At 39.2% G+C, this 27,015-nt stretch overlaps 1 protein-coding gene across 4 annotated transcripts in view; it reads right to left on the bottom strand.

Moving 5' to 3' along the window:
* Positions 1-27,015, bottom strand: part of NRXN3 (neurexin 3) — a 1,615,508-nt gene that overhangs the window by 175,289 nt on the left and 1,413,204 nt on the right. For all 4 annotated transcript variants that reach the window (XM_060004108.1, XM_060004110.1, XM_069540412.1 and 1 more), the window contains one exon: positions 18,800-18,971. In XM_060004108.1, the coding sequence (XP_059860091.1) occupies positions 18,800-18,971 (172 nt within the window). The remainder of the gene's footprint in view (positions 1-18,799; positions 18,972-27,015) is intronic.

Consider the following 27,015-nt stretch of genomic DNA (forward strand, 5'->3'; position numbering starts at 1 on the left):
TGTTTGAAGCCACTAAATTTTGGGGTAATTTGTTATACAGCAATAGATACAGAATAACTAGAGAGCTTTATCTGAGCATTTCAGTTCAACCAGAGGCAGATCTCCTTAAGAGGCTCTCATAGCTCACCTTACATTATACTCTTTCGAGGAAATGAAGATACGCTCTATCTATAACATATTCCTCATGTGCCAATTTGCTAATGCTCTCCAAAGGGAATTGAGACTATTTAGGTAAGACTTGTTTTGAAGAGCCCAGGCCATCACCATATTTTTTGTTAAATATGGTTAAATGTATACCAACTTATCTGTCCAATAAAACACATGAGAATTTTTACATATTGGTTCCAATTTTGAGACACATTGTTTTGGACAATGTAAAATTTAGAACACTTTTCCCAAACCAGTTTTCTATTCTGACTCCCATCATTACTTCTGGGTAAACATGAACAAGGGCTTAGAGTCCAAATTTCTTCAGCATTCTGGAACACTACTCATCTAAGACCCAGAGATTTGAGCTCCTTCGAGGAACTCTATTACCATTTCCCCACCTTTCAGGAGGACTGCATTTTCCTACTTGTTTGCACCAGCCTTTACGGTCTGAAGGAGATTCTTCTTGCTAGAGAACTTGTTGGGGATCTGTGGAGGTGGAGGGCTGAGGGGGAGGGAGAGTCCACATAACCATTGAGGTCCCTCTTAAGCAAATTTTTTTTTTGTTTTCGGCTGTGTCGGGTCTTAGTTGTGGCACGTGGGATCTTCGTTGAGGCATGTGGGTTCTTTCGTTGCGGTGCGCGGCCTTCTCTCTAGTTGCGGCGTGGGGATTTTCTCTTCTCTAGTTGTGGCAGGTGGGCTCCAGGGCACGTGGGCTCTGTAGTTTGCGGCAGGCGGGACCTCTCGTTGAGGCGCGCAAGGTCAGTGGTTATGGCGCACGGGCTTAGTTGCCCCTCGGCATGTGGGATCTTAGTTCCCCAACGACCAGGGATCGAACCCGCGTCCCTTGCATGGGAAGGAGGATTCTTTACCACTGGACCACCAGGGAATCCCCGCAAATTTTTTTTGTGTTTCATAATTATAAAGTAGTTTCTAGGAGTAGAGGTCATTGGACCTTACAGTTTATATTTTGAGAGGAATCTACACTTGTAAGGTCGAGGGGACCTCAAAGATCATCTAAGAAATATGTTTCTCAAACTTTCACTTAGAACATCATTAGCCACAGGATTTCTAGAATAGGCAAGCATCAGAGAGTGTATGTCTTGAAGACCACTCTTCCCCCACAAAGGTATTAATTAAAGAATTGTCTATACTCCTGATTTGTTTGGTTATGTGGCCTTTCCAAGGCTTTTCAAAATATGAACCAGTTGGCAGCCATGCATCATTTAGTGCAACATTCAAAGGTCAGGTATACGCGACTACAATGTGGTACAAGAATCAAAATGTTCCCAGTGAAGGAATAACCTCAGGGAATGCGGTTGCTGTACTATATCTTAAATTCATGCAATGCCTCGGCTTGTTAACTCTGCTTGGCAAATTAATTCAAATTGATTTGTTTGTGAGAACTGAAGCATGGCTTCAAATCTGGCCACAAACAAAGGATGATGATAAATAACAACGTATTCAGCTCAGAGAAAATATCTAGAGAAAAGTATAGATCAGCATGGGGGCTGTTTTTATAACATAACTGACTTTGTTAAAAAAAAAAAAAAAGCAGAAAAGAAAATAAATGAAAGGGAGAACATAGCCTATACAAATAAAACACATTTTATAGATAACACTAATATATCATAAATACCCCAAACAAAGGCAGATAAAGTATCTGAAAGCATCCAAGGAGGAATAGAAAAAAAAGATGGATTAGAAAAATTTTAAATGGACATTTAATTTTTTAAAACACCATTAGCTCAATTTAAGGCAGAATAATAAGAGGTAATGAGGGGGGAAAAAGAAAAAAGAAAATAATGTGATATGGCAGGAAGAACCAAGATTAATTCCAAAATGTCATATCCGACAGAAAGAAAAAAAAAAGGACAATTCCTCACTAAAAATCATCAGTTTCCAACCTCAGTTTGAGGCCTTGAGGGTTGAGAGGGAGAAAGTTTAAGAGGAAAATAGATTGTAATAATGAGAGCCTTTTCCAAGCTCTCTGCTAGTGTGTTAAGTTGCAAAATAGCTATAATCCCATTCCGATATCCATGCCCCTTTGCAGTGGGACTTTGTCACTCCTCCCATCGGATGTACATCTATTTTTCCACCCCTTGATTCTTGATTGGCTCTGAGACTTGCTTTGTTCGGCACAGGGCATACTAGTAAGTGAGATGGAAGCAGACGTTTGAACAGCCCTTGCATGTTGGTGCTTGCCCGCTTATGCCGATGAAGCCTGAAACAGCCATATGAAGGAAGCTGGTCTGGGCTCCTGGAAGATGAAAGACCACAAGAAGAGAAACCCCAGACACCCAAGCCTACCCTTCCAGCCCAGTCAGCTCACTTGAGCCCCCGGATGTGTGAGTGAGGCCATCAAGATCATCTAGCTCCATCCAAGCCAGCCTGCAACAGAAAAAACACCCACCTGATCCACAGAAACATATGCCAATAAATAAATAAAGTTTGGGGGTGGTTTGTTATGCAGCAAACACTAAATGATACAGCCAGGAAGTCGGGAAATCCAGTAAGGACAGGGAAGCTGAGAAGGGGTCAACGAAGCACCCTCCCCTATGTGGGTCTCCATCGAGGCCCATCAGGAGGAGTGGGGAAGCACTCAGCTGCTGTCTGGGGAGTCAAGGGAGTTTGCTTAGGGAAAACCTTAGGGATCTTGGAATGGACACAGGGAGACACAGGCCCCTGTTATCTATCCTTAGCCCTCTTCCATATTCTAAAGGGAGAATTATCAAGTCCAAGGGGAAGGGATGCAATAATGCAGCTTCCATGAGAGGGGAAGGAAAGGTCAAGGGTGAGGGAGTTGGAACAGGATGGGAAAACTAGAGAAGATTGATTCTTCTCTGATCTCCATCCATTTCTAGACTTAGACTAAGAAAAGGGAGGGAGAATAGTAGAGGCTGACTCTACAGGTAATACGGGGCCATCACTATTTAAACGATGGATGGACAGACAGTTGGTAAGAAAAGCAGGTTGGACTTACTGGTAAGATATCCTGGAACACTAACCCCACCCCCACCAATGGATTTCTTAGTCCTCAAATGGTTTCATGGGAAACCTTGCAGGATTGCCTTCTCTTTTTCGGAGCAAACACTGCCTTCACTAACCCCAGCCTTCTAAACCCAACCAAACCAAACCGTTTATGTTCTTGCGGGGTACAAATAATCTCTGGTTATGAATGGCTTTACCTAGGTAGAATAGAAGGATATTCCCCCTCACACTTCCTACAATACAAAATAAAAACAAAGCAAAGCATTGAATTAAAGACCCAAATGAGACAAAACGCATTCCTGCCTTGCAACCTTGGCTTTTAAAATCAGGCACTGCATCTTCAGCCCCTTTTTAAAGCTCATGGATTACAAAAAGCAGCCTTTATAAATTCATGGATGAGTTTAAAAGTCATTTTCCTGGGCCTTAACAGCTGGTATCAGAATAGTATTATTTTAGCATGTCAATGGCAGTTAGACTCTAGAGAAAAGCATTAAAAATGACCAAAATTTAGCGACTAAGGGGTTCAATAAAGAGAAAGGACAACTAACACTGCTAAGTGCTTTGACTGGCAACTCAAGCAACACATATTTGCCAATAATTAGAAGTATATCACAGTTTATGTCATGACTCAAATATTAGTTCATATTATAAATGTCATAGCCAGAACAGCATTTTTTTAAAAAATCAGGGCTGTTTTCCCCCCACTTTTAAGAAAGTGGTCAATGATTATGTAAAATTATGGACACATTTCAAATATTTACCTGCCACCTAGTCTCCACTGTCCTACACTGCATCAGTTCTTGCGGGCGTGGTTTTTTTCCTTTGGTGTGAAATTATAATCACCTTAACAAGGTTTTGTTTTTTTTGTTTAAACAATCTTTTTACACCATCCTACACACAACCCCCTCCCTAACACACAATGACACCAAACACTGACGCATCTTAAGTGCTCAAGAATACTCGTGAAATTGATGACTACTGCTGCCTCAAACAGAGGCAGGTATCCTGACTCTAATAAATGATTAACTTATTAGCTTTGACGGTTAGATGGTTACTAAAGTTCTCATAATCTCTGAAAACCTACAAATGTGAGGCATATAAATAAAATATTAATGACTTCCTTCTTTCAGTCACTTAATATGACATTAAATACATGATAATAAATCCTGGTTACCTGAAGAATATGTCTAAAGATCTGTAGGCTATTTTATATTTAAATGTATTTATTTGTGCTGGGCAAATGCACCATTTTTCATATTACCCAATGATGTGTGTGTATATGTATCCTGTATAAGAAGAGAGATTTTATAGATATCTCAAAGGAAAGAATGTCTTTGCATGTTCTCCATAAAACCTTGCACCTTTCAACAAGCAACAGCTCCTAGATATCTGTAAGAAATAAATATCCAGGATTTAAAGAATGATTCAGAATAATTTCAAATGTCATCTCTAATAATAATGGAATTGATCAATTATTTTTATAAAAGCCAAGATCTATTGGCTTTTATCAGACAGATCTATTCTCTTGATGGAAGAAGCAAACTCTATCATCTGCGATATTTCAAATTATGCTAGTCAAATTAGAGTAGTCCATATCGTGTAGAAATTTCTAAACCAACCAGGGAAATGGACCAGATGAACTAGTATTTTCACCATTCCAATTGCTAGGTTCCTTTGAAATTTACTCTTTCAGAAACCCACTTTTATCTTTGCAATAATGATTCAAGAGATTAAAAGAAGCCTTGAGTGTCTCGATCTGCTTACTCCAGTCCTATTGATGTACCACTGCTGTCTAGTCAAAAATCACTTAGAACATTGGTGAGTACAAGGTATTTTATTATTAGGACAAGAGATGAGACAGGTAGAGTAGAGCATGCAGTCTTCTTGGGTTTATATTTTCATTTCTGATTTTCAGAAATTGGTGGTTTATTTAAATCACATTGGAATCCTCACAAGTGCCTAGACTTCTGAATGGGGACTGAAATTTTCCGTCTAACCAAAACTCAAGGATGCTGTCCAAAGATTTACTTCATTTATTGTTTTTCTTTCAAAGATATACCTTTGAGTGTGACTCAGAAAGGAGAACCTAGACACAGTGAGTCGTAAAGATATATGGAGATTTTCTCCTTACTTATCCTATTGACATAAAAAAGTTCTAATTGAATAATGGTCCAATTCCTATTATTCAGTTCCTAGCACAGGGATTTACAGAGATAGATGCTTACTAAACACTTTCAGTAAAGAATATGAATGGTTTCTGTTAACAAAGGAATGTAGATACTAGGGTGGCTTCTGTCCCTAGAGGTTGGCTATGTCATTGGTATTTTGACCACAACTACACGTGTAAAAGGCAGTGAGGTTTGAAGGTACACAATTATTGCTCACACTGTTCAGCCCTCTAGTCAACACTTTGCTGGTTCTAAGTAGCTACAGTTGGGGCAGTGGCACAAATCAAGGAATCAAAGCCAGAGGAGAGAGGAACAAAGTCCACTTACCTTGACTGTTCTATCTGACCAGAGAAAATTAAAGCAACTGTAGCTTGGCAGAATGAGGCAGCTAGATAACCATGCAGCCAAAGAATGAGCTGGACTTACTGGCTGAAAAGTTCATTAATGTTTTGGCCTATGCGTTTATGGGCGACATTTATAACTACTATCACATGTCCACCAGACCACCAGGAAGGTGGCCTTGGAACACGTGGTGCAGATGAATTGCGTACAACTCTTGAGAATGGCAATGAGACTAGGGACTTGTCGTAAAGGTCTGGGATCAGGGTTGGCCAGGGCTGTGAGTCACTGTGTTGGCACACTACCTCGCTCAGTTCAGTTGACTTATTTCAAGAACAGATCTATTAAGAGTATTTCAAAATTCCCTTTATGAGCCTACTTGGAGCTCACCATTCTCTGAGGCCATAGTGGGAGAAAGTCACAAAATGAAGCAAAACTATTAGATTTCACTTGGTTTATCACCTGTAGGAGATCTCAATTGCTCCCTGAGAACAAGATACCCTTTTTCATGTATTGCCTTCGTTTTTACCTCTCCCAGAGGCCCAGCCCCACACTTACCACACAGAAAATTCAGTAAAAATATCCAAGTATTCATTTTGAAAGTCTAAAAGCATTTCAGTTCTATTTCAGTTTGTGCTTCACTTATATAAATTCCTATTTTATTTGAAACAGTCAGCATCTCAAAACAGTTTTATATAGGTTTCAAAATGAAGTATTTCTAAACCCTGGCTGTCTGAGAAGACTTTAGATTTACTTTTACTTTACACTTATTTTAGATTTATACTTAGCTCTTTATTTTTAACTTCATAGATGCCTAAATGTTCTCCTTCCTCCCTTTCATCAATTTGTCTAAGTACACTGGGAAATCTACCCTTTGAGACCTACCGAGAATCACCTGACTAATGTAAAGATATTTTAATAAAATTAGATTTAATTGTTTCAACAAAGAAAAACTCTACAGTAAAATCTTAAAAGTTATTCATAATAAAACATTTGATATTTTTCTGTTGCTTTTAAAATGGACTTTTTATGCATATTTAATGCTTGTAAAGGATGCTCTTTATCTGTGTATATTGTTATTATGTACATGCAGACAATAAAATCAGAAGTCATCAACAATAATCTCAGTACAGTTGTGCAGTTTAACATTTACTGAGCATGTATTATACAGCCACTTTGACTTTAAAAAAGGGGGGTAATTAGCAAAACCGTGGTCACTCTCTTGAGCTATCAGGAGCCAAGTCTGGTGGTATATGCTTTCTTTTCTGGTGGTGGGAACTCTGACTTTTTATTAATAACTTCATTACAATCAATACTGAAGTTAGTAAAATGTGAAGGAAACTCTATTTTGCATAAATAAAATCTGGTCTGTCTTAGACTGATGTTTTGAAATTTATCTTAAACTTGTCATGATTGTGTGTATATACAAAAAAAGTACAACCTGGTTCTTGTTCCTTTAATAAACAGGAGAACAGAATCTAAGGTCCCTAAAACTCAGCAGCAGGAAGTGGACTGAGTCACATCTAAGGAGAGTCCACTCTCATAAAAGGAGATCAATGGCCAGAAGCAGAGCAGAATTTCAAGCAGGACGCTCTCATCAGCAGGTTAGGGACAGCCAATGCCAAGAAAATGAAGAGAACGTTCTCTGGAACTTAGAAGATGTACATATCAGGGAGCAGGGAGAAGAAAAGATAAATGCTAAGAAGTCAGTTGGCACCTTTATACAGAAGGGCTATGAAGAATAGGCGAGGGCAGCTAAGCCAGTGGCTAACAAAAAACATGTAATTCAAAAGGAAAGTATGCGACTCCTCTCAGGAGAGAGGGGAGAAAAGTGTATTCAGAGCTCCAAAACTTACGGTTACTAAGTAGAAGTAACAGAACTAGAGAAATAATCATGCTTCCTGTTGGTTGTTTTCAAATCTTGCTCTAAGCAATGCACAGCATAACAGAAATAAAGGTAAACTGAATCTATGTCTTTGGTTCAGTTAGGAAAGGGGTGTATGTATGGTTGGGTTTTTGTTTGTTTAAGTACAGGTAAATGGCCGGTCCCAGTGACGCATCCGTCCACTTCTTGACCCTGAATTAACCTCACCATTGGGTCTATGCTACTCTACATAGAAGTACTATTTTCTGTGTCTCTTGGGATTTAACTCATCCACTTAGAGATTATCTTTCTCCCTTTATTCCAAACAGAGATGACATAGCCCATAAAATAAAGCTTATCGGTCAGTAAAAACAGCTATAAGTTTCAAAACATGCATAATCTAGACCAGGGGGCCCCACCTACAAAGGAGGAGCAAATCTGGCTCTTCACAGCTTGTTTTTGTACATTGTTTTATTAGAACACAGCCATGTCTATTCATTTATGAATTGTCTATGGTTGGTTTTGCACTGTAACAGCAGCGTTAAATAGCTGCAACAAAGACCTTATGGCTTGCAAAGACAATAATATTCATTATTTGGCCTTTTGCAGAAAAAGTTTCTCTAAATAAAGGTATCAGCGTCTCCATGCCTATATTCAAATCCAAATTGGCCCTATCACCTACTAGTTGTATGATACTGGACAGTATGTTACTTAACCTCTCTGAGACTCAGTTTCCTCATCTCTAAAATGGGAATAATAACAGAATCCCTTTCCAGGACGCTGTAAGAAGGATTCAATATGATAATCCATGAACCTGGGACAGAATAAGTACTATGTCAGTATTATCTATTATTAACTAATATTATTCCCTTAAAATCCTTTATGCAAGGATATTTTGTTCTCTCCTCATTCCCTTATCCAGGATATACAGCTCTGAAACACTGGTAGGCATTTGGAATGAAGATTTCACCATTGAACTCTGAGAAAACCACATTTCTATGATGTGATTAAAATGAAGACAAATCGAGTTTAATTAAACATTGAGACTGGCAATTGTGCATAGGGCAGAAGCACATTTCTAGTAAATGTTTAATAATGTGATTACAGAGTGTACTGCATGCACTGGGATGTGAGAAACAATAGTAGATTTGCATGTGAATGTACATCTGTCAACCAAATGAATTCGAGCTCCATATACAGTGCACACTGGAACGCTCCTGGGCAACAGATGGAAAAGTAGGGTAGCAGAAAGGGAGAGGAGTGTAGGAACAAACAAATCTGTGTAGAATCCCAGTGTTGACACTTTCTGGCCCTGTGACTGCAGCAAATATGCTCAAACTCCTTGAGCCTTGGTTTATTCTTCTGTAAAAGAGGGAGATTAATATTTCTCTCTTGCGATCACTGGACAGATTACACTAAGTGAAACAATCTATGCACGATGCCTGCCCATTAGTTCCCTCAGTGTGAAAGGTGTAGGTCAGGTCACAGTTTATGCTTGTGTATGTCTAGGTAGGGGAACAGAACTTGTTAGCATTGTCCTAGAGAGCCCAAGGTTACAGCCCAAATTCCATCCTATGCCCACCCTTGTCTGGTCCTCAGGCTCCATCAGACACTTACGTGTGCCACTGAACCCAGATCTCACCTGATAGCACCCTGTTGCACTCTTTGGAACTGCAGGTACAATGTAGTATAGAGCATAGAAGCATTAAGTTTGCTTCTAAGAGATACAGACTTGAGTTGCAGGTCTTTAAGTACTAGTTTATGACCCTGGGAGTTAATGTCATAAACCTCCATATTCCTATCTGTAAAATGGTGACAAAAATAGTCTCTACCTCTTAGGGCTACTGTGAAGATTTAATATAAGAACCCAGTTCAGTGCTTGAGACTGAATAACTGCACAATCAAATTTAGTATTAAGATTATCTTGCTTGGGTACATGCATTCCTCTTCCACTAGACTATAAAATCCTTGAGGGCAGGGGTTTTGTTTTATTTCCCACTGTATGGCCATCACCTAGCTTGGATTCACATGTAAAGTAGACTTTGAATAAATATTTGTTGAATGGTGAATGAATGAATGCATAAGGAGACCACTCCACTCAAACCCACTCCACTGATGAGGAAGGAGATTAGCAACACCTTTTTTTATATATAAAAGGCAACATCAGTTAATAAAAAGACATTTGAAGTGTTTCTGCTATTTGAAAATGCAATATAAAATTTTTTTCTGGCCTATTATTCACTTACTTCCTTAATTTGTTTTGCTATAACCTTTAGCTTTTGACTTAAACTGTCATTTTCTAATTCTGTACCTGGTCCCCAAGTGTTCTTATGCAGCACTGCTTATCCATCACTGGCATTTGTCAGATCCCTCCAACCAGGCCAACACAATGTCAGGGACTTATGGTAAAGCTATAAAACTACCATGTGGAAAAGAAATGCACCTCATGGCGCAAACTGTAACTATCACTGGGAATCTAATTCAATCCACATTAACTTCATGAACTGAAGATTAAAAGTGCCTCTTTAACCTTGACTCATCTGTCCTTCTTCCTCTGACCCTCCTTTCCCCCTTCTTTAGCCTGCTGGGGTATTGACAGGGATTTCAGAGGAGTGGAAGGTCTTTATCTCTTTGAGATGAGCTGCAATATGATTACAATCGATTTGAGTGATTTACAGTTTAGAGTGCCTTTCATTACCCTCTGTGCTTTATAGAATTATAAATGACATACTGTATGTGAATATATATTATTATTATTGGATATTTATGTACTATTTTCCTCGAAGAAGCTAAACATTCTTTTTTAGGCTTTAAATAACTATAGGGACCCTGCAAACTTGTGCAAAGCTTAAACTGAAGAGACTGAAAATTGGGAAGTTTTCCTATAAATAAAGCTATACTCTTGGGTGTGTGTTAGGACATTTGCTGCCCACATAACTCTGGGGCAGAGAGAAAACAGTATAGGGTAATTGTGTTTTAGGCTAGGATAATAATTCTAGATTTTCATAATTAAGAACAAATTCTGCAGGCCATAATTTCATTTACTACTTAAACTGGAGCTTCTCTGTGACAATAGGACAAATAAAACTTGTAACTCACTTAGCCCAGCTTTGAAATTATGCAATATTTGATGACTGTTTTAATTCAGAAGAATTCTTATTATAAAGGCCTTGCAAAGAGTAAGATGTTATTAGTATTTTTATGTCACACTATCTCAAATGAAATTTGAAAATCACATAACATTGTGACCATACTGTAATTCTAATCTTCAAAGTATCATTCCATGGATTTGGTTTAATAAAAATGTACTCACTGTTCATAGAAATTAAGAAATCTTTTTTGTTACATTCCTACTTAAATAGTGCCTAAAAGTGACCCTCAAATTTCTCATAACTTATTTCATTGAGTCCCTGGACTATAATATGTATAATATTTAACTTAGGAGTAAATAAACAATTATCGTGCACATTTTAATTAGTAAAAATCCAGTTTCTTTAAATCCAAAGACAGTCTACTGAAGATGAGAAAAACATAAACCAGGACTTAAAACTAAGGTGTACATTTTATAAAGTCCTACAGAATTTTCCAGGAAAATTATTCTTTTGCTCAACAGCCCTCTAGATCAAAAGGACTGCCCTGTTCACAAATAAATCTCTTTAGTTACTGTAATTGCTATCATATTATCTGATAGACAGCTTCATCATTATGACAAGCTCCTTTGTGTGCTATTTAATTATTTTATAAATAACCTTGAGTCATGTGTTAGCTTAATGTCGCAGGAGCACATGCCATGTGTCCATGTGCTCACGTGCTATGTGTGTCTGTGTCTATCAGAAATGTTCTTCCCTTCCATAGGATGATTAAGTATATATGTAAGCATATGTGAATATATGTAAATATATGTTACATACATCTATGTACACATGCTTGTCTTTTTGTCTTCTGGGTGGTTATGTTTAATTTTAGCATTAGGCAGAAGCCCACAGTTTGCCTTGAAACTCTTATCAGCTTCTAAGAGACATTTACAGGGAGAGAAAGGCTCTAGGTTTGATAGCAGTAATTGTATTTAACTTGTAAGATACAAGGCTATTTATCTTGTAGCTGGGAATTCACAGAAGAGAAAGGAGGTTTGTCTGATAAAACAAAAATTAAAGAAAAAAATACTAAGCACTCTCTCACCACTCTCTCATTCTCCAAGTAAGACCATGAAACAGTAAAATAGACTTTCATTTAATAATTTAATAAAGCTCTTCCTGTCCGCTTAGATATGTTGCTAGAAGGTAAAATGGGATCATGAAAGGAAAGACGCTGCAAGTCCCCAAGGTCTGAGCGATGGTGTAGAGGAAGGCAAATGTCATAAATGCCCAGGTTAGTGCTGACTTCTAACTTGGCAGAAATTGAAAATTTAACTTGAGAGAAAAATTCTAAATTGTCAAGACTTGAGATAAGACCAGAATTCCTGGGGCTTGCAAGTGTTCTAGGGTATCAAAGTGAATCCCTGGAAGGAGCAGAGTGTGATGAAAAACTAGAACTCTCAAGTCAGGTGGTCTTGGGTTGGAGTACCAGCGTTTCCACTTACGCTGTGAGCCAGGTAAGTACCTGAGCTCTTGGAACTGTTCTTAGTCTCTAAAATGGGGATAGTGCTAACATTGACCTCTAGTGTTATATTAAGGCTAAATAAGATATTGAACATAAAGTACAGAGTATGTAGTAAACGCTCAACCAAGAACAGCCATCACCATCTGGGTGAGTTTGGCCGAGAGATGGTGGCATCTCCATTTTCTACATCTCTGGGACCACAGCCCCATGAACTGAGTGGAGTTATTATCCCAGTGACTGTGTAAAGACAAAACACGTTAGATGAGTTCAGAAGATGTATGAAGGCAAAGGCCCATTATTTTATTAATGGTATAAATGAAGATTTACATTATGTAAAACAGACAGAAGGAAATAAGAGACAGTATATCCTAGTCCTGCACCGTCCAATACCAGCCACGAGCCACTAGCCTCATAGTGTCAGCCTGAGGATTGAGTGAAAGATGTATTTAAATCCCTCAGTGCCTACGACATAATAATTGCACAATAAAAGTAAACCTTTAGGGCCTCAGTCATACCAGTCACATTGCAAGTGTGGCTATGTGTGGTTAGTGGCTACCATATTGAACAGCACCAGCACGCAGTCTGAACGAAGAAAAAGAGACATTTTTAGCTTTCTAAATATCAGTGATTCTCAAACCTAGCTGCATATAGAATCACTTAGGAGCTCCCTAAAAATACTGATGTCTGGACCAGTGCTTCTCAATTTTTACTGTGCACATGAGTCACCTGGGGACCTTGTTAAATTCAGATTCTAATTCAGTAGGTTTGGGGTGGGGCCCAAGGTTCTGCATTTTTAACAACCTCCCAGGTGATACTGAAGCTGCTGATACAGGGGCCACACCCCAGACCGATTAAATCTGATTACCTGGGACGGGCCTGAGCAGCCACAGAGTTTTAAAAAATTCCCAAGAGAATATCATTGGCAGCCAGGTTAAAGGATGCTGCTTCACACACACACACACACACACACACACACACACACACACACACACACACACACACACACACACACACACACACGTCACCAACCCTAGCAAGTTAAAAGTCCCTTGGAAATGGAAACTCACCTACCTGTGAGTCCTAATTCGTTCCTGACAAATTGGAAAAAAATGACTATTTAGCAATGCAAGTATTTAGCATGCACTGGTTTGATTGATTAATTGATACATTTTGTGACCAAATGTTTGAAGAACTTATTGCAAGATGATTTTAAAATGTACTTAGCAATGTTCAAACACATTCACTCAGTAAGCCTCTCTCGTGTTGATGCTATATCGCTACAGTCTTAAAACCATGCTCAAATATGGCTTTCCCTTTTGGTTGTATTTATGCTTCCTATTCCCTTTGCAGGACTTCACTATCTGTGTTTTTTCTGCAGTCAAACTGAAAGTAACACTAGTCCTGAACGGATGAATGAGCAGGTAGATGGGGCTTATTTTAATGTGTGCTTCAAATCTGGCAAGGCCTCAAATGTTTGCAGGCAAAGACGAAAGAAAAGGAAAGAAAACCTCCTGGCTAGGAATTAATGAAAACCCAAGGCCTGAGAAATTTCAGCATTATGTCAAGTACGCAGACTTGTTTTTAACCCTTCAAAGTCTCAATAATCTAGGATGAGATGTGAACAAAAAAAATCTCTCTTACCCCCAGGCATACTGTCTAAACAATGAAAGGATAATAAGCATTTGAAATAAAATATGTTGGAGACTTTCTTTAACTCGGTAATTCTCGAATGGGGGCAGTTTTGTCCCCCAGCAGACATTTGGCGTTTGTGGAGACGCTACTGGCATCAAGGGGGTGGAAATTACGGATTCTGACAAACATCCTACAATGCACAGGGCAGCCCGCCCAGCAAAGAATTATCCAGCCCCAAATCTCAATAGCATCAAGGCTGAGGAACGCTACTAACTAAACGAGTCCAGGCAAGGACTTCTATTTGAGGATACTCTAATGGAATAAACAACAAAACTAATAACCTCGTGTCAGTATCAATAAAACTGATAGGAGAAAGAAATTTGAGGGGGTGCAATCTGAGTATCAGGATAGGAATCCTGAGTCTGCCCCTCAACTGTGTGATATCGGGTAAGTTATTTTGACTCTCAGAGCCTCAACGATGTAACCTTAATATGAGTATGGTGGTAATAATACCAAAGCAAGTACCCTCACAGGAGGGAGTGAGGCACACACGCAGTGATGCGTAGGAAGGCACTTAGAGCATCAGTAAGCACCACAGAAATGTTTTTACTTTCAGTCCCCATAAAGAAAATGTTCTTTGGAATTTGAAACATTCAAATATAAAGAAAGAGTTTTCCCATCCAATGTCCTTGAAGGGGAGCCACGTCTACATCTTTGCCATGATCTGAGTTGGGTGGTCAAGCAGGATTGAAGCATAGGTCATCGGTGGACATTTTACTGACCGAGGAAAGGGAAACCAATCAAGAGCACTTCCATGAACTTAGTGTGCGATATCAAGGAAAAGGGAAAAAAAAACATTGAGACTCTGCTCTCCTCAGCACCACCTGCCATGGGAAGACGGAAAGTCTTACACATTGAAGCTGCTTATCAGTCTTCATTTTCCAGGAAGCCTGGCTCTGACCTAAAAAGCTCCTTCCTGTACCATGTTCAGTGTTCTGAAAGCCCTGATGACATAACCAGTCACCTATTCACAGCAGAGAGAGGATCTTTAACAGCCCCAGTCAGCTCAGCCTCCCAGGGGACCTAGAGCTGGGGCTAAAATTAATTCCTCCTGCTCAACTCACCGTTCATCTCCCCCCTCTTGTCCCCTCCACTGCATTGTGTCAAGACAGCAATTAGAGGCTTTATAAGGAACATTTGTCAGTGCCTGGATAACTCTGGGCTGATTCTTCTTTTATTTCCCTCTCGTGTTCCTTAGCCTTTCTATTTTCAGGTTCAAAGAAAGAAGCTGCTTTTGAGTTATATCTCCCAGAATTAAGTGATACAAGATTCTGATGGCTATAGAAGTATTTTCATTTTGGATCCTTCCTGATTCACAAAAAGTCAATGCTACATGCCATGGGCCCAGCTGGTTTCTAAATACTTCACAGTGGGATGTTTCAGTAGAGGCACATAAAATCCTATAAATGAGTATGAGAAGGTTCTGGAGTTGACCCACTCATCCTGGTGCACAGGGACTTGGAGAGCAGACACGGTTTCCTGAGAGCATGCCTTCTGAGTGAGATGACGTAAGTGACTATTCTGTAGGAGTTATATTTCTCTACTGTTTAAACGTTAGCTATAGACAAGTAGCACAACTGAACTCCTCTTGTTGGTTTATAGACTTATCACTAGTGATGAAACAGAATGGCTTGGAAAAAGAATGGATACATCATTTTTGCAGAAATTGTGTCAAGATTGCATGACCAGGTGGCTTTATTTTTTGATACCTAGATACAGGGGTTATTTTGATCTTATCGTTTAAAATAAATTAAATAAATATTGCCAGATTGCTCTAATGGAGCTTTAAATTTAGCAAAATGGATCCTTTCAGTAGCACAGGGAAGCAGGTGGGAGAGAAAATAAGGTATCCAAGGCTGAAAAAGTGAGCCACTCCTAGGAAGTCCTAGTCCAACTAGAATGTTGGACTTCCCAAAACCATTTTCCAATCTAGGCAATGGAGTAAGGTGACAGCTCCTTTAAATACTCAGTATTCTTTGAGTTGCTTCATGGAAGCACATTGCCATCGTTGTTAGGAGGACAGCTTCGTCTCATTACAAATGAGTCTTTTAGCCCAGCTAAGAAAACTTTTCTTTCTTAAAAGAGGATTTTTGACTCCCCATCTCACAATAACCACCTTTGTGTGGTTACTGATCTTTGGAACATGATACTTTAAGAAAAGGAATAAATCTAACATGACACAAGAAAGATGCTCATTTCTATCTATTCATCTTCCAAAATATCCCCCAATTTGCTATGGGAGCAATATTGGAAATTGTGCTCAGCTGGGAACAGGAGACTCTGGTCCTAGTTCTGTCCCTCATTTACTATTCTCTCATGACTATTCCCTCATAGAAAAAACACAATATCTCCCTGGGTCTCATTTTAAATTTGAAATGGAGAATAAAAATACCTACCCTACCTAATTTACAGGCTATTTAATAGTCAAAATGAAGTAGTCTATATGAGTGAATATATAATAGCAAAAAATGCTACTCAAATGTTTGGTAATCCTCATAGCTAACGTTCATTGAGTATTGACTTACCTGACATTATGTTGGGTATTTTACATGCATATTCACATTAGCCCTAGAAAGTAAGTATTACCATCATCCCATCGTATAGACTCGGAAACAGAGACTTGGGAGGTTCAATATCTTGCCTAAGGTTTGGAACTGGATCACCAAATAGGAGGAATAAGCACTTACCTAGAGAACCAAGAAAGCAGAGAGGGTAACAAATGAGAATGTGGGGAGGAAGAATCTGCTATATTTTGAAAGCATTATAGTGATCATCAGAGAAGAAAAGTCAGAACTGTTAGAAATTCTTACACTTAGTTTATAGTTGTTATATTTTGAATTATTTGTGGGGACATGCACCAAATATTTTAGTGCTTAGGGCTTTCAAGGTCTTAATCTAGTGGGCCTCAGAATTATAGCTAATGGCACCAAGATCCCAACTCTAGCCAGTTGACTCCAAAGCCCATACTTATAACTGCTTTACTGTATCATGTCCTCTAATAACAACACATATTATTACCAAATGACAGTTACCAACAGTTACTAGTAATAATGGTTTTCAGTGGGAAGCAATGCCATTGAAGAAAGGTTTGTTCTGTTTTGAAAACATAGGAAGCAACCCGTAATTTGGAACTAAACATACAAAGAGATAGGCACACAGCAAGGGTCACTGGTTTTCTTACATACATGTGGTTTTAAAAATGACCATTAAAGAGCCTTCTCATTTCTGGCAGCAAACTCAGAATCCTACATTGGCTCAGGGCAAGTGGTTAGCATCAATTTAGAATCTTTGAAATTCCTAATAGAAACACAACAGACCCTACAGCAACAGTATCAGGGCCAATGATAATATGCATAGAGAGGGATTGATTTTTCTTATGAACAAGTTAACAGTTTTTAAGATTTTAGGCTATTTCGATTCCTCCCATCGCTCATCCCCCAGAGTTTAAGAAGCATTTAAAAATCAGGTCTATTAGTGTCTAGTGCATTTGGATGACGATGAGAATTCACAGTAGCTGCTAACACCTCTGGCTTCCTTCAAAGTCTCAAAGATAAATGCACATGGTCATTTTTGTGCCTTAATCTAAGAAGTGCTAAGAGTAGTATGTGAAAAGACTCCCAGCAGAGACTGAGATGGATATGGTACAGAGACTGAGATGGTAGATAAATGAGTGGGTGGGGCTTTTTGCTTCAGTATTTTGGGGGTCTTGTATGCTCCTTGTGAATGCTCCCATAATACTTAAAGCAGACATAGGAAGACCCTGGCTAACAGAGGAGAAACCCAGGAGCACAGTTACTTCTAATTGGCATTTAAAGAAAAGTAATGCTAACTTAGGCATGAAAAAATAATCACAGCCTTCAAGTCATTCAACATTCTTGGGCCACAAATAGGCAAATTTACGTATTTCTCTCAAGTGTGATGATTATTAGCTAAAGGGCTCTTACATTTCTGGAAATGTGCTTCCGGCTTCCTTACCTCTGTGCTCACCTCACTATAAAGGAAGTAAGAAGATAACAGTGAGAAAATGATGGGCCGTTTGGAGTGTAGGAGATAGAGAGTTAGACATAGCATAAATGCCCACATTAGTGACAAGTTCAATATTCTGAGCTATTCTCTTGCATCTACCAGGTGATAATGTAATGATGGAGCAAAGGCCTTTAGCTAAAGTATTTTCCCTTCCATTCCTGGCACTCTTATGATCAGGGTTCAGGGCTCTTTCCTGGTAGAAGTGAGAGATGAGAGGGAAAGCTAAGGGATGATTTGAATGATCTTTTGAAAGAAGGCAACCTTTCCCCCCATTGTCCTTGATTTGGCCATCTGGCTCTGGGAGTTTGTTGGTGAATGCTCCTTGACTATAAGATTTCAACAGATGATCAGCCCCTCTCCCTCCCACACCAGCATGCCTGCTATTAAAATGCCTACTAGGACCAACCTCTGAAAATCAAGGCAGGCTAGTGTAAGTGAGGGAGCAAAAACTGGCCAAGTCAACGAAATGAATGGAATTCCACCCATAGTTTTTCTCTCATTGTTACTCTGACTTGATGTTCATCATCTCAAGTTTAGTAAACTTCCTTTCACAGTCTTTCTGCCATCTCTGGCCATCTGTATGTTCAAGAACACCACAGAGCCCAGATCTCATATTGATTATTCCATGATTACTGACAATAGTTTATTTTAGAGATGGTGTACCCTTCCCTCCATTGCTCATCCTTTGCAGTGCCCCGGAAAATCCATAATCATTGTATTTGGTATGAGCCAGTCAGCAGTATTAATCAGATGGACAAAGTAAGTGTTCAGTGCATAGTTAGTAAGTCTCCAGAAGCTCCCTGTACTGGACCAAGTCCGAAAGATATCACTTCTTTTTTCAACCAAAAAAATATGAATGTGTGCCTAATATTCAGTGTTTTAATGATGTGGTGACAGTCATGAGAAAATCACCAGTTAGAAGTAAGAATGGGAGAACAAAAGAGAGTCTGGTCATTGAGAGTAAAACATGTACCTGTGGGATAATGCTCATTCACTGGCCAGTTGTCCACCTGAAGCGTGGCGTTGCCGCCGTTCCTGGTAAAGCGCACCACGTGGTATTTGCCATCATTTACCGGGGTCCTCTCCTCTTTGATGGAGATGTCAACTGTGCCAATATTGAAGACAACTCCAATTTTCCCCTGTTCCTATAATAAAGAAACACAAAAGGCAAGTTATCACTAACCACAAGGTTTTCTCCCTTTAAAGTTGATCCTCCAACTAACAATGAATCTGTAGGTACCCAGAGAGAACTGTCGGCTTGAAGTTAATAATAGTATCCTACATTTCTCCGTGGGCTTTCATCCTGAACATAAAAGCCAATGATATAAAACCACCCAAATTGCTCTCAGAGGCTGCACTGCACAGGTTACATCATTGGATTGCCCTCAACAGACATCAAAGCTGGAACCACAGAACTACCTAACAAGTGAGTAATGACACTGCAAGGTTCTGTGAGATGAATTAGGCATGTTTTCTAGAAGAGGCTAATCAGACACTGAATTGTAGGTTACTTCACAATTCAGATTTAGGATTAAAGAGGAAATGCAAGCCTGCTTGCACTCTGGGGGGCAAACAAGGCCAAGAGGAGGGGTACAGAATGGTTAGGAGCCCAAACCATAGCAGCTAGCACTATAGACTTACTCTTGGTGATACTTTCTGTAGGTATAAAGAACATAGGAAATGTATCCTCAGTGGGGCTCACTGAAACTGAACTGGGGTTTTCCAAGTCAGAAGCTGGCACCTTTCCAACACTTGTAGCCCTATTCCTAAGGTTAAGTCAAAGAAGGAGGTCATATTCAGTGCTATAGCTTTATGTTACACAGCAGAAAAGAACCTCTGGGGCCCTACATAGACTTCTGGGAGGGAAAACACAATGAATTCCAGAAGAGTAACATTAGGGCAACGAAGGTGATGGTGGTGGTGTTGACACATCCACACCCTGGGAAGTGCCCAGAAACACTGAAATATAAATAACAATGTTATTAAAACTCTTACTCTTCTCCTTTAATAACCTATGACTAAGAGTTGGCATTAGTATTCAGAAGAAGACACAAAATGAAAGTAACCTCACGGATCAGGTATAATCAGTCGCTCACAACCTCTCTGAAAGGTATCAGCACGCAGGGTGTCAGGAGGAAATGGGCAAGGAGAGAAAAGAAACATCTTTCTCCATTTCTCTAAGAGTCTGGCTTATTGGCAAACGGTTGGACTTTCAAAAACAATAAAATTTAGTTGTGATTCTGATGTTCTACAAGACTGAGTCACAGTATTTGTCCACATAGTCTCTGTTACCCTCTATTTCCTTCTATTCAAGAAGAAGGAGAAGGAGGAAGCGGGGGAGGAAAGGAAGGAGGAGGATATGGGAAAAGAAGTCCAGAATCCACACAAACTAAGACATAGGAAAGACTTCACTGAATCTCAAGTTTAGTAACTTCGGTTCATCCATTCATTCATTCAATACATAAATACACTATTCATTAAGCACTCACTATGCTTAAAGTCAATAAATTGAGACTTCTCGTGAGATTTTAGGTACTGCTTTCCATATAGTTTGCTAGACTTCACTTATTTTTCCAAAAGACAGGCTTTCCTTAACTAGCCAATTTTCCTTTAGTTATGTGAACACATCTTGTGCCCAATAAAAGGATGAATAAGGACCTAGGAGCCTTAATCATAAAAAGTAGGAATCTAGGCTGATCAAAAGAGGCTGATTTCAGCATGCAGGGATGCTGAGATACAGGGTGGACATCATTGCTTCCTTTGTGCCCTGATAGCACAGCACACAATGTAAAATGGTGTCTGCAATACCCATGTTCTGTTCTCTGGGAGAAGCAATTCAGGTGCCTCCCCAAATGGTGACTAAACATACTCATTTTCTTAAGTTTCTAAGAAACAGGATTTCTTAAATCGCTGTTTATTGAGACACTGTGTTCTCAGCTTTGTTTTGTTTTGTTTTCCTATCTCTGCACCTCCAGCACTAAACAAAATACCTACTATTAAAACATGATGCATGGATAAGTGAACCTGATGGTCGGTTCTTCCACATCTTTCATGCCCATAATTAATAATATTATGATCCATTTTATTCTTTCTCCTTAATTCTCTGGGAATGCAGAAATGACAATATGACTTTTCTGCTTTCTCTTAAAGAGTTGGCATGCACTTCTAAGGATGTGTGTGTGTGTGTGTGTGTGTGTGTGTGTGTGTGTGTGTGTGTGTGTTGGTACCTAATCACCCTCGTGCCTAAATAAGCAAGGCTATAATAACCTGAGTCATAATCTTTTTAGCAGAATTGAAGGACTGGAGGAGTGAAAAAACCATGACTGCAGACACCATTGCTCCTCTGCCCACCCCACAAATGTGGACTGTTTATTGCATCACTGTTCCTCAATGAGAAACCACTGTATAAATCCTGGATGCATGTAAAGGACTGCTAGTGATTCAATTCACCTCAGTCACTAATTAATCATGGATGGAGAGGAGACTTTTAGACCAGCCTTCTGCAGCTTTTCAGCAGCAGCAGTGGCAAAGTACAGTTCTGGCTCACAGAGTAGGCTGATCAGTGAGATATCTTCTTCGGCAGATTTTCTGCAAGATCCATAATAGATTCAGGAAAAGAGAAGATCTAATCTCTGCCAGAATAAATATTTGGTCCTTATCTTAGGCGCCACACATTCGCTATTGCAATCACTGTTTGGGGGAGGTCTTCCTAATCCTGCTAGCACGTTGCCAATGTCAGTGGAGACCCTTACTCAGATGTTTCATTGTGTTTCCTGCAGTGGTAAATGTGCCTGTGCTGGACCTCAGATGTGGTCTTTTCACTCGCAGTAATGAAATCTCTAATGAGATTTCATTACTGCAACCTCCTTGTCATTTGTCATGGGACCACAGTGGCATTATAATCTGTGGCTAACTGCTTTGTCTCAGTTTATTATAAGCTTTGTGACAAATACCCAAACAGTTGCCCAGGCTTGAATCCATCATGCTCAGCTGCCATGAAAATAAAGTGTGCTGGCTCATGTGTCCAGAGAAGAGATGATGTGAAGGATAAAAAGCACTGGCTTTGGAGTCAGCCCTGACTAACCTGGGGCAAGTTACTTAACTTTTCTGAACCCATTTCTTGATAATATATTATGGGGATAGGATACTAGCTTTACATACTTTGGAGGGCTGTTATAAGGCTGAAATGTTATAATTAACATGACAGTACTTTATGAATAATAAAATATTATACCAGTATAAGGTATACATGAGATCAAGAGAAGGAAACCATCCAGTCATTTGACTATTTAAAACACTGTGATTGCTGGAGAAGTTCACTGGTTCGATATGATAAACATGGGTTTTAGCATATCTTGGTTCAAATAATACCTCTGATTCTTAAAGCTGCATGACCTGGGGCAGGTTGTTTAACTTCTGGTGTTTCTTTTATAAAGGATCACGTGGAGGGAGAAAGGCAAATGGCAGTGAGGATTTTAGGAGAACACATATGTGTGAAGCACCTGGCACAAAGCTGTGCATATTTTGGGACCTCAATATTTTGGGACCTCAATAATTGTAAGTCACCTCTCCTCTTTCTTCCCCCCCCGCCATTAGTGCAGGTGACACTAGTGGCATGAGCCAAGGACTGGTTGGCTTGGCAACACTGTCATTAAGAAATATTGTAAAAATAAATGTACATTTTAGCAAATAGAACACTAAAAAAACCAACATTTGCACGGTTGATTTCCTGCCACGATTCGGTAGTTGCTCTCTCTCCACATTCCTTGGTGCCTTTTATAAGCCTCTCCGAGATAAGCAAAAGTGTAGGTGCAAAAACAGCAAGACTATAAATTTTAATAACTCCATACCCTTCACCACTAGAGTTGCTACCAAGGCAATCACTTCAATCTATGTTACTCCTTGATGTTAAAAACAAAGACAAGTGGTAAATCAGAAGACATTACCAAAGAATCCTCAAGTGCATTCAGGGAAAAACTGAACAGTACAGAAAATGGCTGTCTTTAAATAGCCAGTAAGTCATTCTTTATCAGTAATGACTCTTTATGAGCCCACATGGTCTCTCAAATTAGTCCAGCTCCACCTCTCTGACCCTCCATCAGCCAAACAGCACTGATTGCTATGGAGGTGACCCAAGAGATGCTACCAACACCAGGGTCAGATTTCAGGAGCAGAAATGCACAGGGGCAAGAAATATCCTCAGGAATAAAGAACTCCCTGAAGGCGATCTCTTCATTCATTCCAGAGCGCCCCAGGGGAAGGCAAAATGCACCATCTGCTATTTCAGAAAATTGCAGCTGACAGAAACAGAACTGGGGCTCTCAAATGTGTGCCAGGATGCTATGCAAAGGAAGCAGTTCTCCATATCTTAACTTCTAGGCTTCACACAGAATTTGTGAGTTCAGTGCTAGGTGGTAAAACAATAACAACATGAATGTGAGCCTGCTTGGGGGCCAGACACCATCAGGTCTGCCATACTCATTTCAGAGTCTGGCTTATAGTAAATAAAGTAATCAGTGGCACTGTTTACCACATTTTGGTAGTTCTCCATTATGGGCTCATAGGAGAGAGAAATTCTGGGTCCGCTTGTGATGGGTAGGGCCAATGGACCAGTGTTGACCAAAAAAATCAGGTGTTACTACTGAGCCATCCGTTTAATTGCTGGTTTGAGGCCTGCCAGAATTCTCCCATTTGCTCTGAACCACTGCACTCAGCAAATTCCTAGTAGTGACTTCTTTGTCAATCTGGGTCATTGAGGGAGAATGACGACAAGCCACACTACAGTCGACATGGAAAACACGAGAAACAAAGCTTGGTTGCTTTATGCCACCAAATATTGGCATTTGAAGCTGTCTGTTACTGCGGCATAACCCAGACTATCTGGATGATGGAGTAGGTGCTCAACAAGTATTTTTAACAGAATAATTTTCAAATTCCCACAATTACCCTTACAATGTTTTTCTTTTTTGAATGTAGAAGCATTTAGGAGAATCCAGCTATATTTTATTAAGCCAGACATGAAAGAGATTTGCAAAGATGTAAAACAATGCCATTATCAGTAATTTTTAAAATACTGTTTTTCAAAAATTGTTATTTATGTGAACATGAATTGGGCTTATTACTCATTTCTAAATGGATTAATAAACAGCTACTTTAAATGTTTCATGGTTTTAATTTCTAACAGGGTAAACATCACTAGATATAACTCACGTTAACAAAAGCTCTTTGGGCTTATCATTTTTTTAAGTTTAAAGGGGTCTTAAGACCAAAAGATTTGAGAACTGCTAAGTTAGTTGATCTGGAAAGTTTATTCCACTTAAAAAACTTCATTATACTCTTGTGTTCAGAGTTCCAAGTAAAACGATAAAAAATTAGATTTGTTCTATCTTTTCATTCTAAGACATAGCCTAACAATTTAGTATAAAAATTGAATTTTACCTACATTTCTTTTTTTTTAATTTTTAAATTTAACTTAATTTTTTTATACAGCAGGTTCTTATTAGTCATCCATTTTATACACATCAGTGTATACATGTCAAACCCAATCTCCCAATTCATCACACCATCACCCCCACCCCCCTGCCGCTTTCCCCCCTTGGTGTCCATACGTTTGTTCTCTACATCTGTGTCTCAGTTTCTGCCCTGCAAACCAGTTCATCTGTACCATTTTTCTAGGTTCCACATATATGCGTTAGTATACGATATTTGTTTTTCTCCTTCTGACTTACTTCACTCTGTATGACAGTCTCTAGGTCCATCCATATCTCTACAAATGACCCCATTTTGTTCCTTTTTATGGCTGAGTAATATTCCATTGCATATATATACCACATCTTCTTTATCCATTCGTCTGTTGTGGGCATTTAGGTTGCTTCCATGGCCTGGCTATTGTAAGTAGTGCTGCAATGAACATTGGGGTGCATGTGTCTTTTTGAATTATGGTTTGCTCTGGGTATATGCCCAGTAGTGGGATTGCTGGATCATATGGTAATTCTATTTTTAGTTTTTTAAGGAACCTCCATACTGTTCTCCATAGTGGCTGTATCAATTTACATGCCCACTCACAGTGCAAGAGGGTTCCCTTTTCTCCACACCCTCTCCAGCATTTGTTGTTTGTAGATATTCTGATGATGCCCATTCTTACTGGTGTGAGGTGATACGTCATTGTAGTTCTGATTTGCATATCTCTAATAATTAGTGATGTTGAGCAGCTTTTCATGTGCTTCTTGGCCATCTGCATGTCTTCTTTGGAGAAATGTCTCTTTAGGTCTTCTGCCCATTTTTGGATTGGTTGTTTCTTTTTTTAATATTGAGCTGCATGAGCTGTTTGTATATTTTGGAGATTAATCCTTTGTCCGTTGATTCGTTTGTAAATATTTTCTCCCATTCTGAGGGTTGTATTTTCGTCTTGTTTATGGTTTCCTTTGCTGTGCAAAAGCTTTGAAATTTCATTAGGTCCCATTTATTTTTGTTTTTATTTCCATTACTCTAGGAGGTGGATCAAAAAAGATCTTGCTGTGATTTATGTGAAAGAGTGTTCTCCCTATGTTTTCCTCTAAGAGTTTTATAGTGTCCGGTCTTATATTTGGGTCTGTAATCCATTTTGAGTTCATTTTTGCATATGGTGTTAGGGAGTGTTTTAATTTCATTCTGTTACATGTAGCTGTCCAGTTTTCCCAGCACCACTTATTGAAGAGCCTGTCTTTTCTCCATTGTATATCTTTGCCTCCTTTGTCATAGATTAGTTGACCATAGGTGCGTGGGTTTATCTCTGGGCTTTCTATCCTGTTCCATTGATCTATGTTTCTGTTTTTGTGCCAGTACCATATTGTCTTGATTACTGTAGCTTTATAGTACAGTCTGAAGTCAGGGAGTCTGATTCCTCCAGCTCCGTTTTTTTCCCTCAAGACTGCTTTGGCTATTTGGGGTCTTTTGTGTCCATACAAATTTTAAGATTTTTTGTTCTAGTTCTGTAAAAAATGCCATTGGTAATTTTCTTTCTTCTTTTTTTTTTTTTTGCGGTATGCAGTCCTCTCACTGTTGTGGGCTCTCCCGTTGCAGAACACAGGCTCCGGACACGCAGGCACAGCGGCATAGCTCACTGGCCCAGCCGCTCCGCAGCATGTGGGATCTTCCCAGACTGGGGCACGAACCTGCGTCCCCTGCATCGGCAGGCAGAGTCTCAACCACTGCACATCCAGGGAAGCCCGCCATTGGTAATTTGATAAGGATTGCATTGAATCTGTAGATTGCTTTGGGTAGTATAGTCATTTTCACAATATTGATTCTTCCAATCCAAGATCATGGTATGTCTCTCCATCTGTTTGTAACATCTTTAATTTCTTTCATCAGTGTCTTATAGTTTTCTGCGTACAGGTCTTTTGTCTATCCAGGTAGGTTTATTCCTAGGTATTTTATTCTTTTTGTTGCAATGGTAAATGGGAGTGTTTCCTTAACTTCTCTTTCAGATTTTTCATCATTAGTGTATAGGAATGCAACAGATTTCTGTGCATTAATTTTGTATCCTGTAACTTTACCAAATTCATTGATCAGCTCTAGTAGTTTTCTGGTGGCATCTTTAGGATTCACTATGTATATCATGTCATCTGCGAACAGTGACAGTTTTACTTCTTCTTTTCCAATTTGTATTCCTTTTATTTCTTTTTCTCCTCTGATTGCTGTGGCTAGGACTTCCAAAACTATGTTGAAAAATAATGGCAAGAGTGGACAACCTTGTCTTGTTCCTGATCTTAGAGGAAACGCTTTCAGTTTTTCACCACTGAGAATGTTTGCTGTGGGTTTGTTATATATGGTCTTTATTATGTTGAGGTAGGTTCCCTCTATGCCCACTTTCTGGAGAGTTTTTATCATAAATGGGTGTTGAATTTTGTCAAAAGCTTTTTCTGCATCTATTGAGATGATCATATGGTTTTTATTCTTCAATTTATTAAGATTGTGTATCACATTGATTGATTTGTGTATAATGAAGAAGCCTTGCATCCCTGGGATAAATCTCACTTGATCATGGTGTATGATTTTTTAATGTGTTGTTGGATGCTGTTTGCTAGTACTTTGTTGAGGATTTTTGCATTTATATTCATCAGTGATATTGGTCTGTACTTTTCTTTTTTTGTAGTATCTTTGTCTGGTTTTGGTACCAGGGTGATGGTGGCCTCATAGAATGAGTTT

This window comes from Delphinus delphis, chromosome 2, assembly GCF_949987515.2.
Source record: "Delphinus delphis chromosome 2, mDelDel1.2, whole genome shotgun sequence".
NCBI lineage: Eukaryota > Metazoa > Chordata > Mammalia > Artiodactyla > Delphinidae > Delphinus > Delphinus delphis.